Consider the following 20,708-nt stretch of genomic DNA (forward strand, 5'->3'; position numbering starts at 1 on the left):
CAAATAGCCGTTGAAAGCAGCTGATCAGAGACAGGGGAGAGGGAGAGAGGGAGACAGGGGAGAGGGAGACAGGGGAGAGGAGACAGGGGAGAGGGAGAGAGAGGACAGGGGAGAGGGAGACAGGGGAGATGGTGAGAGAGACAGGGGAGAGGGAGACAGGCTGGGGAGAGGGAGACAGGAGAGAGGGAAAGAGGGGAGAGGGAGAGAGGGGGAGAGGGAGACAGGGGAGAGGGAGACAGGGGAGAGGGAGACAGGGGAGAGGGAGACAGGGGAGAGGGAGAGAGGGAGACAGGGGAGAGGGAGACAGGGGAGAGGGAGACAGGGGAGAGGGAGACAGGGGAGAGGGTGAGAGGGGGAGAGGGAGACAGGGGAGAGGGGAGACAGGGGAGAGAGAGACAGGGGAGAGGGAGACAGGGGAGAGGGAGGAGAGAGACAGGGGAGAGGGAGACAGGCAGGGGAGAGGGAGACAGGCAGGGAGAGGGAGACAGGCAGGGGAGAGGGAGACAGGGGAGAGGGAGACAGGGGAGAGGGAGACAGGGGAGAGGGAGACAGGGAGACAGGGGAGAGGGAGAGAGGGGAGAGGGAGAGAGGGGAGAGGGAGAGAGGGGAGAGGGAGAGAGGGGAGAGGGAGACAGGGGAGAGGGAGACAGGGGAGAGGGAGACAGGGAGAGGGAGAGAGGGGAGAGGGAGAGAGGGGAGAGGGAGAGAGGGGAGAGGGAGACAGGGGAGAGGGAGAGAGGGGAGAGGGAGAGAGGGGAGAGGGAGAGAGGGGAGAGGGAGACAGGGGAGAGGGAGACAGGGGGACAAGGGAGAGGGAGAGAGAGACAGGGGAGAGGGAGAGAGAGACAGGGGAGAGGGAGACAGGGGAGAGGGAGACAGGGGAGAGGGAGAGCAGGGGAGAGGGGAGACAGGCGGAGAGGGTGAGAGAGACAGGGGAGAGGGAGACAGGGGAGAGGGAGACAGGGGAGAGGGTGAGAGAGACAGGGGAGAGGGAGACAGGGGAGAGGGTGAGAGAGACAGGGGAGAGGGAGACAGGGGAGAGGGTGAGAGAGACAGGGGGGGAGAGAGAGAGAGATAGGGGGGGGAGAGAGAGAGATAGGGGGGGAGAGAGAGAGAGAGGGGAGAGAGAGAGACAGACAGGGGAGAGAGAGAGAGGACAGGGGGGAGGAGAGAGAGGCAGGGGAGTGAGAGAGAGGACAGGGGAGTGAGGAGTGAGAGTGAGACTGGGAGTGTGAGAGTGAGAGAGACAGGGGGGATAGAGTGAGAGAGACAGGGGGGAGAGAGTGAGAGAGACAGGGGGGGAGAAAGAGGGGAGAGAGAGAGAGAATATAAAATAAAAATAAAACCACACTGCCCGTGTGAACGGGCTTTAGGACTAGTAGAATATATTTGCCCTATGCACATCTCTCTGCAAGCCCACTTGAAGCTTTTTTACTGCAGTTTTGAAAATATATTTTTAAGTGTCATTATTTTTTTTTATTTTTATTTTTTGCAACAACAGCTTTTTGTAGCTATTGACTATTGAGAGAATAATGTCTATTTCTTGTTTATAGTTATCTTTTACTTTCATTTTGTGCTATTTTGCTAAACTTCCACGTACACTGAATTAGCATTATTGGCTGCAATCTCTTTTCTTAATATATAGTGACATTTTTCAACTTGCTTTTTATAAAGTGCTCCAGTTAATCCTTATTTTGCATCAATAGTACTTTTCAAGAGTATCCGTATTCCAAATGGTTTAAGGTGAAATTATAAATTATATATAAAGCTATAGATTATTACATCAATAAGCTCACACTGGTAGCATTACATTAGGTTGTAAAGGGCAGAATGTTCATATCAACCAGAGTAAAAGGTGGATAAGGGATTTAGAAATATTAGGGGATTTTTAAATTAATTAATTAATGGCAGCTATAATATGAATTAATAAACAGGATAATTTCACTAGAAAGTTATAAGTAGTTATAAGTAGACACACACACACCACACGCCCTCATACACACACACACACACACACATATATATATATATATATATATATATATACAATATATATTTATATATATATATATGTGTGTGTATATATATATATATATATATATATATATATATATATATATATATATATAGAGTGTATATACAGGTGGCCCTCGGTTTACAACGGTTCAATTTGCACCGTTTCAGAATAACAACCTTTTTTTCCAGTCATGTGACTGCTATTGAAAAGCATTGAGAAGCAGTGCATTGATTAAAAATAGCCAGTAGGTGGAGCTGTCCGCTTGTGTTGCAGCAAAGCCAAGCAAGCTGAAATTAATCAGTTTAACCAGACCTGAGCTATCGAGCAGATTTCAAAGAACAAGATCTTCCTGTCTATAAATCAGCCAGATTGGAATGCATAGAAAGAACTGTTTGCAGAAAATTGCAAGTGAAGTCTGTGTTGTGTGATTATTTTATTAGGTTTATAATGCTGTTTAGCAAATGTTTTTGTTCATTTAACTTAGTTTAATTATATATTATGTGTTTTATTAGGTTTATAATGCTGTTTAGCATTTAAAGTCTTCATTTCAAAGCTTTAAAAATAATGTATTAGGTGTTACTTATGATCATTTTGAGAGGGCCTGGAACCTAACTCCCCTCACTTCCTATTGACTTACATTATATACTGGGTTTCAATTTACAATGGTTTTCGATTTATAACCATTCCTTCTGGAACCTAACCCCGGCGTAAACTGAGGGCTACCTGTATATATATTGCTGTACTCATTGGATTTTGTGAAAATAAAAATATTTATATTCTAGATAAGTGGTTGTTGCGTACTGGTCCCAAAGAGAATGTTCCTTTAGTAGATTGTTATAACTCTTGATGGACCAACAACTTCAAGGTTTTTTTTTGTTATACAATAATCTTTCACAACCTCACAGGTCTCTTCTTCAAATCAAAAACACATTAGATCCAACCCCTTTCCTTGCATCACCTGCAGCTTATTTTAAAGTGATGGTAAACTCTCCCCTTTTAAAATCAAATCCCAGAATGTAAGTGATATTTTAGATGGAGTTTCATTCATCAGTTGTAATGAAGTTGCACTATAACTTACTTTTTAATATAGATATAAATTCAAATACCCCACACTCCGCCAACCACTACAAAAGTACATTTTTCTGTGCACCAACAGTTTGAATTGCTCTCCAATCAGCACTCTAGATAAAATAAAAGTGCCATATAGGAGAGTGCTGATTGGACAACAGTTCAAACTGTTAGCTCACAGGAAAATTAACTTTTAGAAGTGGAGCGGAGGAGTGTGGGGAATTTGAATTTTATATCTATATTAAAATTAAATTATAGCCCATCTTCATTACAACTGATGAATGAAACTCTATCTAAAAACATAATTTATGTAAGAACTTACCTGATAAATTCATTTCTTTCATATTAGCAAGAGTCCATGAGCTAGTGACGTATGGGATATACATTCCTACCAGGAGGGGCAAAGTTTCCCAAACCTCAAAATGCCTATAAATACACCCCTCACCACACCCACAATTCAGTTTAACGAATAGCCAAGAAGTGGGGTGATAAAAAAGTGTGAAAGCATATAAAATAAGGAATTGGAATAATTGTGCTTTATACAAAAATCAATAACCACCACAAAAAAAGGGCGGGCCTCATGGACTCTTGCTAATATGAAAGAAATGAATTTATCAGGTAAGTTCTTACATAAATTATGTTTTCTTTCATGTAATTAGCAAGAGTCCCATGAGCTAGTGACGTATGGGATAATGACTACCCAAGATGTGGATCTTTCCACACAAGAGTCACTAGAGAGGGAGGGATAAAATAAAGACAGCCAATTCCTGCTGAAAATAATCCACACCCAAAAATAAAGTTTAACGAAAAACATAAGCAGAAGATTCAAACTGAAACCGCTGCCTGAAGTACTTTTCTACCAAAAACTGCTTCAGAAGAAGAAAATACATCAAAATGGTAGAATTTAGTAAAAGTATGCAAAGAAGACCAAGTTGCTGCTTTGCAAATCTGGTCAACCGAAGCTTCATTCCTAAACGCCCAGGAAGTAGAAACTGACCTAGTAGAATGAGCTGTAATTCTTTGAGGCGGAGTTTTACCCGACTCAACATAGGCAAGATGAATTAAAGATTTCAACCAAGATGCCAAAGAAATGGCAGAAGCTTTCTGGCCTTTTCTAGAACCGGAAAAGATAACAAATAAACTAGAAGTCTTACGGAAAAATTTCGTAGCTTCAACATAATATTTCAAAGCTCTAACAACATCCAAAGAATGCAACGATTTCTCCTTAGAATTCTTAGGATTAGGACATAATGAAGGAACCACAATTTCTCTACTAATGTTGTTGGAATTCACAACTTTAGGTAAAAATTCAAAAGAAGTTCGCAACACCGCCTTATCCTGATGAAAAATCAGAAAAGGAGACTCACAAGAAAGAGCAGATAATTCAGAAACTCTTCTGGCAGAAGAGATGGCCAAAAGGAACAAAACTTTCCAAGAAAGTAATTTAATGTCCAATGAATGCATAGGTTCAAACGGAGGAGCTTGAAGAGCTCCCAAAACCAAATTCAAACTCCAAGGAGGAGAAATTGACTTAATAACAGGTTTTATACGAACCAAAGCTTGTACAAAACAATGAATATCAGGAAGAATAGCAATCTTTCTGTGAAAAAGAACAGAAAGAGCAGAGATTTGTCCTTTCAAAGGAACTTGCGGACAAACCCTTATCTAAACCATCCTGAAGAAACTGTAAAATTCTCGGTATTCTAAAAGAATGCCAAGAAAAATGATGAGAAAGACACCAAGAAATATAAGTCTTCCAGACTCTATAATATATCTCTCTGAGATACAGATTTACGAGCCTGTAACATAGTATTAATCACAGAGTCAGAGAAACCTCTTTGACCAAGAATCAAGCGTTCAATCTCCATACCTTTAAATTTAAGGATTTCAGATCCTGATGGAAAAAAGGACCTTGTGACAGAAGGTCTGGTCTTAACGGAAGAGTCCACGGTTGGCAAGAGGCCATCCGGACAAGATCCGCATACCAAAACCTGTGAGGCCATGCCGGAGCTACCAGCAGAACAAACGAGCATTCCTTCAGAATCTTGGAGATTACTCTTGGAAGAAGAACTAGAGGCGGAAAGATATAGGCAGGATGATACTTCCAAGGAAGTGATAATGCATCCACTGCCTCCGCCTGAGGATCCCGGGATCTGGACAGATACCTGGGAAGTTTCTTGTTTAGATGGGACGCCATCAGATCTATTTCTGGAAGTTCCCACATTTGAACAATCTGAAGAAATACCTCTGGGTGAAGAGGACCATTCGCCCGGATGCAACGTTTGGCGACTGAGATAATCCGCTTCCCAATTGTCTATACCTGGGATATGAACCGCAGAGATTAGACAGGAGCTGGATTCCGCCCAAACCAAAATTCGAGATACTTCTTTCATAGCCAGAGGACTGTGAGTCCCTCCTTGATCATTGATGTATGCCACAGTTGTGACATTGTCTGTTTGAAAACAAATGAACGATTCTCTCTTCAGAAGAGGCCAAAACTGAAGAGCTCTGAAAATTGCACGGAGTTCCAAAATATTGATCGGTAATCTCACCTCCTGAGATTCCCAAACTCCTTGTGCCGTCAGAGATCCCCACACAGCTCCCCAACCTGTGAGACTTGCATCTGTTGAAATTACAGTCCAGGTCGGAAGCACAAAAGAAGCCCCCTGAATTAAACGATGGTGATCTGTCCACCATGTTAGAGAGTGTCGAACAATCGGTTTTAAAGATATTAATTGAGATATCTTCGTGTAATCCTTGCACCATTGCTTCAGCATACAGAGCTGAAGAGGTCGCATGTGAAAACGAGCAAAGGGGGATCGCGTCCGATGCAGCAGTCATAAGACCTAGAATTTCCATGCATAAGGCTACCGAAGGGAATAATTGTGACTGAAGGTTTCGACAAGCTGCAATCAATTTTAGACGTCTCTTGTCTGTTAAAGACAGAGTCCATGGACACTGAATCCATCTGGAAACCCAGAAAGGTTACCCTTGTCTGAGGAATCAAAGAACTTTTTGGTAAATTGATCCTCCAACCATGATCTTGAAGAAACAACACAAGTCGATTCGTATGAGATTCTGCTAAATGTAAAGACTGAGCAAGTACCAAGATATCGTCCAAATAAGGAAATACCACAATACCCTGTTCTCTGATTACAGACAGAAGGGCACCGAGAACCTTTGTAAAAATTCTTGGAGCTGTAGCTAGGCCAAACAGCAGAGCCACAAACTGGTAATGCTTGTCCAGAAAAGAGAATCTCAGGAACTGATAATGATCTGGATGAATCGGAATATGCAGATATGCATCCTGTAAATCTATTGTGGACATATAATTCCCTTGCTGAACAAAAGGCAAGATAGTCCTTACAGTTACCATCTTGAACGTTGGTATTCTTACATAACGATTCAATATTTTTAGATCCAAACTGGTCTGAAGGAATTCTCCTTCTTTGGTACAATGAAGAGATTTGAATAAAACCCCATCCCCTGTTCCGGAACTGGAACCGGCATAATTACTCCAGTCAACTCTAGATCTGAAACACATTTCAGAAATGCTTGAGCTTTTACTGGATTTACTGGGACACGGGAAAGAAAAAATCTCTTTGCAGGAGGTCTCATCTTGAAACCAATTCTGTACCCTTCTGAAACAAAGCTCTGAATCCAAAGATTGTGAACAGAATTGATCCAAATTTCCTTGAAAAACGTAACCTGCCCCCTACCAGCTGAGCTGGAATGAGGGCCGCACCTTCATGTGGACTTAGAAGCAGGCTTTGCCTTTCTAGCTGGCTTGGATTTATTCCAGACTGGAGATGGTTTCCAAACTGAAACTGCTCCTGAGGATGAAGGATCAGGCTTTTGTTCTTTGTTGAAACGAAAGGAACGAAAACGATTATTAGCCCTGCTTTTACCTTTAGATTTTTTATCCTGTGGTAAAAAAGTTCCTTTCCCACCAGTAACAGTTGAAATAATGGAATCCAACTGAGAACCAAATAATTTGTTACCCTGGAAAGAAATGGAAAGTAAAGTAGATTTAGAAGCCATATCAGCATTCCAAGTTTTAAGCCATAAAGCTCTTCTAGCTAAAATAGCTAGAGACATAAACCTGACATCAACTCTGATAATATCAAAAATGGCATCACAGATAAAATTATTAGCATGCTGTAGAAGAATAATAATATCATGAGAATCATGATGTGTTACTTGTTGCGCTAAAGTTTCCAACCAGAAAGTTGAAGCTGCAGCAACATCAGCCAAAGATATAGCAGGTCTAAGAAGATTACCTGAACACAGATAAGCTTTTCTTAGAAAGGATTCAATTTTCCTATCTAAAGGATCCTTAAACGAAGTACCATCTGACGTAGGAATAGTAGTACGTTTAGCAAGGGTAGAAATAGCCCCATCAACTTTAGGGATTTTGTCCCAAAATTCTAATCTGTCAGACGGCACAGGATATAATCGCTTAAAACGTTTAGAAGGAGTAAATGAATTACCCAATTTATCCCATTCTTTGGAAATTACTGCAGAAATAGCATTAGGAACAGGAAAAAACTTCTGGAATAACCACAGGAGCTTTAAATACCTTATCCCAAACGTTTAGAATTAGTATCAAGAGGACCAGAATCCTCTATTTCTAAAGCAATTAGTACTTCTTTAAGAAAAGAACGAATAAATTCCATTTTAAATAAATATGAAGATTTATCAGCATCAACCTCTGAGACAGAATCCTCTGAACCAGAAGAGTCATCAGAATCAGAATGATGATGTTCATTTAAAAATTCATCTGTAGGGAGAGAAGTTTTAAAAGATTTTTTACGATTACTAGAAGGAGAAATAACAGACATAGCCTTCTTTATGGATTCTGAAACAAAATCTCTTATATTATCAGGAACATTCTGCACCTTAGATGTTGAAGGAACTGCAACAGGCAATGGTACTTTACTAAAGGAAATATTATCTGCTTTAACAAGTTTGTCATGACAATCAATACAAACAACAGCTGGAGGAATAGCTACCAAAAGTTTACAGCAGATACACTTAGCTTTGGTAGATCCAGCACTAGACAGCGATTTTCCTGTAGTATCTTCTGGCTCAGATGCAACGTGAGACATCTTGCAATATGTAAGAGAAAAAACAACATATATATAAAGCAAAATTGATCAAATTCCTTAAATGACAGTTTCAGGAATGGGAAAAAATGCCAAAGAACAAGCTTCTAGCAACCAGAAGCAATGAAAAATGAGACTTAAATAATGTGGAGACAAAAGCGACGCCCATATTTTTCGCGCCAATAAGACGGCCCACCATTATTTGGCGCCTAAATGCTTTTTGGCGCCAAAATGACGCCACATCCGGAACGCCGACATTTTTGGCGCAAATAACGTCAAAAAAATGACGCGACTTCCGGCGACACGTATGACGCCGGAAACGGAAACGAATTTTTTTGCGCCAAAAAAGTCCGCGCCAAGAATGACGCAATAAAATGAAGCATTTTCAGCCCCCCGCGAGCCTAACAGCCCACAGGGAGAGTCAAATTTTTGAAGGTAAGAAAAAATGATTAAATCAAATGCATTATCCCAAATATGAAACTGACTGTCTGAAAATAAGGAAAGTTGAACATTCTGAGTCAAGGCAAATAAATGTTAGCTTGGAGTGTCACAGAAAATAAGATTTACTTACCCCAGGACACTCATCTACATGTTTGTAGAAAGCCAAACCAGTACTGAAACGAGAATCAGCAGAGGTAATGGTATATATAAGAGTATATCGTCGATCTGAAAAGGGAGGTAAGAGATGAATCTCTACGACCGATACAGAGAACCTATGAAATAGACCCCGTAGAAGGAGATCACTGCATTCAAATAGGCAATACTCTCCTCACATCCCTCTGACATTCACTGCACGCTGAGAGGAAAACCGGGCTCCAACTTGCTGCGGAGCGCATATCAACGTAGAATCTAGCACAAACTTACTTCACCACCTCCATCGGAGGCAAAGTTTGTAAAACTGAATTGTGGGTGTGGTGAGGGGTGTATTTATAGGCATTTTGAGGTTTGGGAAACTTTGCCCCTCCTGGTAGGAATGTATATCCCATACGTCACTAGCTCATGGACTCTTGCTAATTACATGAAAGAAAATATCACTAACATTCCGGATCTGATTTTAAAAAGGGAAGAGTTTACCATCACTTTAATGCCAATGTACAAGTTACTTGTCTTGCTGCTCCAATTTCACATGCATGGTGAGCTGTCTTTTAAATGTCTTGCACAAGAAACTTGCTACACAAGAGTGATCTGGCTTGCATACTTACTCTTAATTACAATACACAGGGCTATTAGGTGCTGGGGCAGTAGCCTGGATTCAACACTGCATAATAGCCAGGCAACATCATGACAGGGAGTATTCATATATTTCTTGGGAGCAGCTGCAGAGTTAGGAAAAGACTCTGTTCTACTTGTATATCAACCTGGTCTTGTGTTACCTCTACAAATAAATCCATCCCTGATAAAAAAAACTTATATACCAGATCTTGTTAGGCTTAACCTGACTCGTTTTATAACAGTCATCTTAATGGATTCTCTTAATTAATTAATTAATTAATTAATTATATATAGAGTATATCATGTCATATTAACAGTATGTATTAGGGCTGTGACTAGAGTTACCAACCAACAGGATTAATTAATTAATCTCAAACTTTAATCCAATGAGCAACTTGATCCCCTCTGCCAAGAACATATTGCTGTTGTATGTGCATTTTAATTTTAAGTATTATGTCCCATTTATTTATCCTTTATATCACTGTGCACTCTTAAATTATGTATAGCTTGATATGATCATATACAAGAATATTTATCAGTAAATAAATTAGAGGGACCTTTAAAGCCTATTGCATTTGTGTAAAAATGTGTTTTATCCCTTGCTTTCTAGAAAGGCCAAAAAGCTAAATCTGTAATGTAAAGGTTTCAAAATGGTACAAATTGCCTATATCAGCTATTTGATTTTCAGCATTTGCAGGTTACAGAATTTATTTTTTTAACTCTCTAAGGACGTGCAACAAGCACACTGTTCACACAAATGCAAGAGGTGACAAGTGTCCTTTTAAGGAAAGTATAACCAACTGACTGTTCTTTTTTTTTTATCATTTTGCTGTACATTGGTCCGTCTTGACTGATTGGTTCTGGCCAGTATTGCAAACTATACATAAATCAGATCTCAAATAAATTAAAATGAGATATTCATTATAAATTTTCAGATCAACTTCACAAACACTTGAAATCCCTGCAGAAAATTATGTCTGCATCTGTGCATGATCTTAAAACCGTTTTTTTTTGTGCTTTTTTCTATTATGTATGCCTAAAGCAACATTGCAATATAACCACCTAGCAGCTTTAAGCTACTACATCTACCTGCTCAGTTTTTCATCAAAAAAGCCAGGAACCTTTTGACTCAGGAGCCATTGAAATGTTATAATGACAAGAACATAGTTTTTGTTCTAAATTTGTCTAAAAACCTCATGTGTTCTAATGAAAGTGTTATTGTTTTTAACTATTGTAAATGGCCCATAATGTGCTGGGCTCACCTACAAAAGCATAATTATTATTTGTAATACTGTGAGTTTATTCTTGTGCTTACAGATGAAAAGAGGTGATGCTTGGTGAAACTCTGCATCTTCACTATCGGAGCTGCCCTTTTGGAGCTTAGGCATTTGCACACAATGGGCGCCATGTACTAAGGCGTCAATTTTTTCGCACAGACCGTATCGAAATAACCCGTCGGCATTCGCACCATGCGGATGGCACTTCGCTACATGAATGTACTAAAAACCAAGCCGTAAAATTTCGTGTCTATTGTGTGTCGAAGACAATCGGATTATTGATAACTTTGAAGCTTCTTTCGACGCGAAAGAGCAAAGTTAAGAAGCAGTCTGCGACCTGATTGGTTTAGTTCTTTACCCACGTGATGATCTAGGTGTCATAATCATCAGACAAGCGGCAACGTCTGGCTGCTGACATGTATAAGAATGTGCATTTTCCCAGAAATCTTATAATATTGATGATTGGCTGATGCCAATTATAACGCTAGACACAGCTTGGAATGAACCGGTGGCAAAAAAGTGTAAGGCTGCCAACAGTTTTAATAGTCCGGGTATGGCTTGTGAACGCGCTGTCATAGGTTCCAGGTATTCTGCTATTTCATAGTAAAGTTCCATAATAGCTTCTCTGTCCAAACGGAATCTCTGGATAATCTCTCGATCAGAAATGCTTTCCAAACCCATACGTGGAAGGAAAACTCTAGGGACTCTGATTCTTCTACCTCTCCTTCTTTGCAAGTTGTCAATCGGTGCCTGTATAGCCCTTCTTCCTCGCAATTGAATTAATCAGAAAAGAAACGTGTAAAAGTGTCTCCATCTTCATTCAGTGATCCAAAAACCAATAATGCTACAATAGTAGTCTAGTCCTTTCACTTAAGTACTTCTACCTGGCATCAGGTTGAGACGCCCTATAGTTTTCTATTGTATTCGCTACCTAAATGGTCGCGAAGCAAATCACGCGAAGTTAAAGTGAAAGTTGGAGCGGACGGATTAGTTGTAACATTCAAAATTTCCGATTACAGCGAATTTACGTGCGATCGAACATGTAGTAAGTGGAAAATGGCTTCGGAACAATCAGTTGCGTAAAATTACGATCGCTGATGAAAATAGTGGTTTTTCAACCAGATCGCAGATTGGTACATACGAGAAGCAGATCGTGAGCGAATTTTGACGCGGAAATACAGACGGACGGTCACTTCGAAGCTTAGTACATGGCGCCCAATGTGACAGAAGCATTTTTTTAAAGCTGTGTTGTGCTCTATAGGTTAGTGTGCATGATAAAAAAAATAAGGCTACTAGCACTGAATTGTACAAGTTAACATGTCCCAGATCTGAGAATGATGCACTGCTTCTGTAGCAGAGTGGAAAATAACCGAAACACACAGTATGAAATTTGGAGCTTCAACAAGAATGGCTCCGAAACTATAAGATTTATAGAGAGAATACGATAGAATGGTGTGTATTATCCTTTTATATCTCAACATGGTCTTAATTTATTTTTAAAGGGACATGAAATGCAATTCTTTTCTGTCATGATTCAGATAGAGCATATAATTTGAAACAACTTTACAATTTACTTATATTATAAAAATGTGCTTTATTTTCTTGATATTCTTTGTTAAGGGAGCAGCAATGCACTACTGGTAACTAGCTGAACAGATTAGGCGAGCCAATAACAGGAAGCATATATGTCTAGCCACTAATCAGCAGCTAGCTCCCAGTAGTGCATTGCTGACCCTGAGCCTACCTAGGTATTCTTTTTCAACCAATGATTTAAAGAGTACAAAGAAAATGAAATGCTAGAAGTAAATTGGAAAGTTGTTTAAAATTTTAATGCTCTGAAATATCTGAAATATGAAAGAAAAATTGTGGGTTTCATGTTACTTAAATTCAAATTTCACTGTGTACATTGTAGATACTGAAGTAAAACATCAACCAAATTCAGCTTCAAATATTGTCAAATAATAAACTTTAGAAAAACAACATTCAACATAGAATGCTCAAATTGAATGAATAATTTTGACTTTAATGTCTTGTTAAAGTTTTATATATATATATATATATATATATATATATATATATATATATATATATATATATATACAGTATATATATATATATATATATATATATATATAATATATATAATATACTGTATATACACATATATATATATATATATATATATATATATATACAGTATATATATTATATATATATATATATTTATATATATAATTTCAGTAGTAAATAAGCACTCTCTGGACTTTGGCCGTCTGTGTAAACAGCAGTATAAATACTTTTTTGTTTACACAGACGGCCAAAGTCCAGAGAGTACTTATTTACTACTGAAATTATGGATATTTTTTATAGCACCCTGGCAGCTGAAGACAGATGGTGAGAGTGCATGCACCTACGAACTAAATATATATATATATATATATATATATATATAATATATATATATATATATATATATAATAATATATATATAAATAAAATAAATTTAGCTAGGAAGTGCACTCTCAACTAATGAATCAACTGCCAGGGTGCAGGCAAAGTAGTATCCAAATCACACAAAAAAAACTGGCACTCTCAGTAAAACTGAATCAAACAGAAGATATTAGAGGGTGATGCATATAAAATATACACCACACTCATAGGGGGCGCTAATAGAACACTAAAAGAATATAAAAAAATCAAAATACATATAAATATAAAATAAACCAAGCAAACCTATATCAGACTGTATAGAGATAGAATGCTCACAAGATAACCCAAATCAGAATTATATATACAGATCATAAATGTTCAGAAAAATAAGACAAAGGAGGAAGGCAGCTATCTGTCATAGGACGGTCATCCTGATGTGGCGTGATCTAAGAAAAGAGAAGCACAGAGGCGCCAACCATGGCCTAGTAACGTCAGGACAGCCAGACACAGCCAGACACAAAACATCAACAGGATAGGAAATATACTCACAAGTGAGGCGCACCCAATTGGTGCTATTGTGGCAGTCTGGAACTTCAGACAGTGGTCCAGCTCACTGATAACTCCAGCCAGATAGAGATGATCCTTAGCAATGGCCTGTCATGAAATGCCTAGAAGGACAGAAAAGGCACAAGCATAGCCCAGTACCGTTTTAACACCGGATAAAAGAAGATTCAAAGTTGCACTTACAAGAGGCAAAGCACCACCAGGTGCAATATCAGCAGTACTGGGACCTCTCAGCCGCCCAGTGGACTGTGGAATCCAATCACCAGGATGCAGATAGTCACAACTTGGAGGAATAGAATCAGAAGAGAAAAATATATATTCTGCCCCCGACAAGAGCAGAATAAATAAAAAGTAGCAAGTGTATATTTAAAAACTTTTATTTAAAACCAGCGACGCGTTTCTCAGCCACCACAGGGCTGTTTCCTCAGGCTATACTATAATGTTAACAACACTTGCTTTATAAAGAAAATAAAACATATAGAGCTAAATCTGATAGGGCAATTAATTACCAATTAAGTGTCAACACCTGTTGCACAAATCAGCAGTTGGTTGGCATGGAGACCCCTGTATACAAAGCCCTCACAGGTGATACATACAGTTTTAACAAGTTACAAGTTAGCATGGATACCTCTGTATGCACAGCCCTCATAGGTGACAGACAAAGATTTAGCAATAACAATATAAAATTGTCACAAATCAGATTAAAAATAAAAACAATAATAAAAACATTGACGATTGTTAGACATCTCTATACAAGACTTATATAAATGATGATCACAATATGAACAGATTCATGTTAAAGATTTCCTTACAATTTCTACACAAATCCATATCATAATACACGTAGATTAATATTTCATATTGTAGATACATTTATTCCCTTTATGTGCCTTACGACTGTATAACTTATGTCACAATAGATCTATATTTTACTTGATATTAGAAAAAAACAACAAACAAAGAACCTTTCTTATGGTGTTCCTACTCACTCCGTTATATTGTTATAGTGTTCATAATCACTCCTTTGAGATACTACATTTATTTCATAAAACCCCAACAGAAAACCACTTTCCTATAGTATTCTTGCTAAATCTGATGGGATGAAACAATGGTATTTTTGCAAATTTTAGTTTAATGTGAAATTTCGGGGACGTCTGAGGAAGGGGAAATGTCACATTAAACTGTTTGATTCACTAAAGACCTGAGAGTGCAAGCTTTTTAGAAATTTATATATATATTATATTGATGTTTTTTTTTTTCATCTTCTTTAAGAGATGCTAAGTAGTTTTGGTGGAAATTTGCATTAGAAACCTTGTTATCTCTGGTAAAAACGGTGTGAATTTGAAGCATAGTTTCTGTTTTTTTCTTTTTTTAAAGGAATATTTTTTTAATAGGAAATAATGAAGCACTATTAGTTTTGTACATATGTGCCTGTGGTTTCAACACAACTCTGCATTATAATCTGGATTCCTCGATGTTAAAATGCTAAAATTTGGGATTATATTTGGGATAATAAGTAATATATAAAACTTGGTAGATCAATTTAGTTTGTCAATTATTACATAATTGTAGAATTAAAGTGAATTCATAAAGTCTGCTTTTTAATATTTAAAAAATTATATTTCAATCCATTAAACAGATATTATGTTTCAAATGATTTTCTGAGATTCTTCATTTTTTCTTCATATTTGAAGATCAGAAAACAACATATGGAAAGGTTTCACACCCACATGATTTTTTGGATTTTATCAATTTCAAATTAGGTTTATGCAAATTGAATTTTTAATATTCGTTTTCGCTTTCAAAATAGTATTTCTAAACTACATTAAGTTTTCATGAATGTAATATTCAAATTCAAAACCAACATTAGAAATCTAAACCAAAGTTCAATATTAAAAGTTACATTCAAAATCAAAAGTTACATTCAAAATCAAAACCAAAATTAAAATATCGAAAGTTACATTCGAAAAACGGAAATAACATTTGATTTGCTAGTTTTAAAGAATATTCTTTCTTAGTATCATTCAATTTTACAAATCGAGTTTCGACAATAAAATCCCTTCTACCATTGAAATTCAAATTTAAACTCATTCACCCATCCCTAGTTATTTACTGATCAGTTTCTTTATATATTTCTGGCTTCTAATATTTTTTAATGTGAGTCACTGTTTTAAGCCACATATACAAACTTGAGTGTGTATTTTAAAATATAAGAGCTTTAAGAGATACTAAACCCAATTTTTTTCTTTCGTGGTTCAGATAGAGCATTCAATTTGAAGGAACTTTCTAATTGACTTCTGTTATACATTTTTCTTCCTTCTTTTGATATCTTTATTTAAAAATGTATGAATGTAAGCTTGGGAGTCACCCCATTTTTGGTTGAGAACCCTGGGTAGTGCTTTCTGATTGGTCGCTACATTTAGCTTCAATCAGCAAGCGCTACCCTGATTCTGAACCAAAAATGGTCTGGCTCCAAAGCTTTACATACCTGCTTTTCAAATAGATACCAAGAGAATGAAGAAAAACTGATAATAAGAGTAAATTAAAAAGTTGCATAAAATCATGAAAGAAAAAAATTGGGTTTAGTGTCCCTTTATTGCTGTCTCAAAATATAACAGACAAGATTAATAATTATAAAAAATTCTGCTTTATACCAAAATATACATTAAAGAGCCAAACAGATCAAAATGAAACATTCAAGATTCAGGTATAGGGGTCAACCATAAACCTTTAGAAAAACATATGATTTATCTATACAAATACCCATAGACTTTAATAGTGTTTTTCTGTAAATATTCATTAGATACATATTTTTACGAATACTGATCAACCCAGAATGTTAAAATTAATAAATAAATAAAAAATTCTTCTATAATCAAATGTATCTCTTTCTCATACTGTCCCTTTTAAAGGGACATAAAACAGTCTATTTCATTGTTGTAATACAAAAAAGCATTAAGCAGTGGGTTATACATAATTGCAATATGCATTATTCATTAATTTAAAATTATTTTACCTTTTATTTCTTTTTTTAACTTCATTTGTGTAGTGTCCATTACTTCCTGTCACAAATTAGCATTGTTTCCTTTGAAGTGTTGCTAGGAGACACCTATTTGCTAGCTGCAATTAATTTATTGCCTATGTTCACTATAGGGGGTAAATTTATTAAAGTGCGGACGGACATGATATGATGTAGCGTATCATGTCTGCCGCACATCGATAAATGCCGACAGCATACGCTGTCGGCATTTATCATTGCACCAGCAGTTCTTGTGAACTGCTGGTGCAATGCCGTCCCCTGCAGATTCACGGCCAATCGGCCGCTAGCAGAGGGTGTCAATCAACCTGATCATATTCGATCGGGTTAATTTCTGTCCACGGCCTCAGAGCAGGCAGACAAGTTATGGAGCAGCGGTCTTTAGTCATAATTTCTGTTTCCGTCGAGCCTGAAGGCTCGCTGGAAACACTGGGCATCAAGCTCCGTAAGGAGCTTGATAAATTGACCCCTAGGACTTTTGCTGCAAATATCATGTGACCGTGTATCTTAAGTTCTGTAATGATAGCTCTCTCATTTAGCTGTGGACAGTGGCTACAATGAGAATATCTAAGTGCTCATTTCGCAAGAAAACAAGGTTTTTGCTGCTTTTGGCTCAATCTGTTTCTTTTTATGTTTACTTCAATTTAATATATTTGTTTTTACAAAAGTAGCATTATTTCATATTCCTTTAATCAGAGCATACCGAGGAAAATTGAAGAGCATGCGCGTGTTTTGAGCACAAAATGGCAGCACTGTTTAATTAAAAGGTTTCAAACAATGTTAAATATATGGTTTGACTTAGGATACTAAGAAAAAATTGATAAAATAAGTAAATTAGATTTTTTTTAAAATTGTATGCTTTATGTGAATCATAAAAGTTACATTTTAACTTCCACGTCCCTTTAATTGGTCAGTAAATGTACAAATGTTAAGTCATGCATTAAAAAAAGCTTTTATGATTACAAAACATATTGTAGAAAAATAAACTATAGAAACATACTGAATGTTTTAATGCAACAATATCATGTGTTTGCAAGCACTACCCTAACCTTTCCTGTGGTGGCTTAACCACAATACAAAAAATGATACTCAGAGTAAAACTCTTCTACTTCCTTACATCAACATTTTAAATTATGTTTTATCTTATATAATAAAATAGTGGAACCATAAACTACCTATGTTATTACTAATACTATTATTATTATTGTTATTATGTATTTGTATAGCGCCACAACATTCTGGAGTGCAATAGATGGATAATAATTAAGCTTTAAAACACGTTTGTCATACAAAAATATTTGTATTATTTAAAACATGCTTTTGTTATGTAATAAAGTGAGTTTGCCATAAGTAAATTTGATTGTAAACGTTATTTGATTAATCAGCTCCATATTCTGGTTGTGAAATTGTCTTGATCTTCTTGTCCTTTTCTAAAATGATCAAATAAATAAAGTATTTTTGTTTATGTTTATGCTCTGTTGTTATATGTTTGCATTTATTTCTGCATAGTAAAATATATATCATTTAGTTGCACCACAGCTACAGTATCTTTAATATCTATTTAAATGTGTTTTGTTGGTTTTAGTGTTAAAATAAATCTATTAAAAAAGATTATGTTTCTCCTTATATTTCAGATGCCGTTGCTGATAATAGGCCCAAAGTTGGAGGACAACTGCCGAGAAAAAAATGACTTCTTTCTCTAACTTTATTGAATTTACACATAGTCACTTTGCTGTTGCATAATTACTTGATAGTACTGGAGTACTTAAAGATACATAAGCGTCCAATAACCAAATGTTCTAATGTGTTTTATAATTGCACAAATACTTGCCTTTAACTATCAGTTAAAGTCTGCTCAGCAGCCACAATGCATTACCACTCATGAATAGATTGTGACTGGTGACAGTCAGCTACATACATATCCCATTTCTGATTGGTTTAACATTCATGGCCAACTCAGTAGTCCAGTAAACTGCTGCTCCTGAGAGGACTTTAAATATGTGGTGTTTTGTTTAACCACTTTGCAGACGTTAGATGTAAGCATTTGTGCAATAATATCAGAGTATTTTATTATTATATTATTATGTTCTTTATATAATATATATATATATATATATATATATATATATATATATATATGTGTTATGTAGTTTTTTATTTATTCATTTATTTTATGTGTGAGCAAATTACATAATTCCCCAACACTTTAACAAGTACTATTTTGTAAAACAGTACTTGTGACCATCCCTGAGACAACTTTTAATTTTTTTAATACATATATATTTACTATGTATATTGCGTTAATAGAATAAGGTTCTACAGAAAAATGAGCATACATAAGAATGGGAGAATGTCTACATTTAGAGATTTGAATATCTTATGCAATATTTTCAAATTTTCCAATGTAATATTCAAAAATCAGATTTGAATATTGATTCCTGTAGATCAGGGATGGTTAACTGGTAGCTAATGGGCCACATGGGACCCATTTTAGGCCCACTCAGAAAAAGCAGAACTAGGAATGTGGGACATAGGTTTTATGACCCCAGGAAAAAAGTGAAACTAAGAAAGAGTGCTTTGGGGACTTAAGGTAGGTGGGAAAACAAGATGGCCACAACTCAATGCATACAGAGTCCAGAATGTGGCAGCAAAATGGAGCTTATTATAATCACACACAGGGAACAGCAGATCAACATTTTTGGAGTAACCCCTTTGTCAATGTTGCTCTGCTGTTCCCTGTGTGTGTTTATAATAAACTCCATTTTGCTGCCACATTCTGGACTCTTTGTATGCTAATTGGGGAGTTTTGTGGTACTCCTGTGGTGTGCATACAGTACCCTCCGTGCTGGACATTTTGTTGTTGTTTCACAACTCAATGCAACCATCTGGAGGGCAAAACAGCTCACAGAGGGTATCATGGAACCCTGCTTAAATAGGGCCCTGTTATAGTGGACATTTTGAATAGTATTAGTGTGTTTAATAGCCATACATTTATATTCAGGGATTTAAGGCTACAAAAATTTTGCTCTGCGGTCTTACGTATTAGGAAGTTAGCCGTCACTACTGTCAACTTACATTGTAGTCTATGAGAATTAACATTTACACCTTAATGTCAAAATTAGTGGTATACACAGCTAAAAAAAAACGGTTTGCCCGAATCTTTTAATTATTTAAAGAAAATGAATGAATACTGAAAAATTCATAATTATTCTTTCATTTTCTTTAAATTTTTTGCTGCATTTGTTCGGATATTCGATTCATGAAAACGAGATAAACATCCGTGTTTCGTTAATAAATGTGGATTTACAACGGAACAAATGCATGTCTAATAAAAATATATAAATTATACATTCGTAAAAGTGAAATCTAACATTTGTGGCTAGCATTTATTGTTTTTAACAAATTTACTTTTTCATTTGCCTATCCATAGTACAAAGTGTTGTAATATAGCCAAACCAAATCATTGGAGCAAATGAGATTAAAAAAACAAAACAACCCATGAAGATATATTTTGAGCAAACATGGAAAATTTGTAAATAATTATACTAAGATTACAGACGAGCAGATTTGTTGACTTTCCTATTATAAAAACTTTACATCATTATATAAAGTACACCATCTATGAATATTATGATTAAGAAACTATTTTAAATAGTATAAGATACATCAAATTAAAGATGATTAAAAGTGCAGTAAGATTGTAAGATAGAATTTATATTTATATATTGTGTTGCTTAATATATAAAATATTTTGCATTTTACATTTATTAAAGTCAAATTTTAATTAATGAAGCCTAATGATAAAATCATTTAGTAAATCAGTGTCAAAACTATTAAAGAATGAAACATTGCATTTAATTATATTTGTAACTTTGGATTTTCTAAGGCATTAATTCCCGTCAATCGTGCCATAAATATATTTGGATAAAAAGTCTCAAAGGCCTCAACATTTTATCAAAACCATATCTTCTTTAAAATATCGAATAGGTGTAACATTT

General features: G+C 36.4%; 1 protein-coding gene across 1 annotated transcript in view; it reads left to right on the forward strand.

Moving 5' to 3' along the window:
* The window catches only part of THEMIS (thymocyte selection associated), a 208,275-nt gene extending 189,685 nt beyond the window's left edge, over positions 1 to 18,590 (forward strand). The window contains exon 6 of the mRNA XM_053709127.1: positions 18,345 to 18,590. Within this exon, the coding sequence (XP_053565102.1) occupies positions 18,345 to 18,400 (56 nt within the window). The 3' untranslated portion in view covers positions 18,401 to 18,590. The remainder of the gene's footprint in view (positions 1 to 18,344) is intronic.
* The last annotated feature ends 2,118 nt before the right edge of the window (positions 18,591 to 20,708 follow it).

The sequence above is a fragment of the Bombina bombina genome, chromosome 4 (assembly GCF_027579735.1).
Source record: "Bombina bombina isolate aBomBom1 chromosome 4, aBomBom1.pri, whole genome shotgun sequence".
Taxonomy (NCBI): domain Eukaryota; kingdom Metazoa; phylum Chordata; class Amphibia; order Anura; family Bombinatoridae; genus Bombina; species Bombina bombina.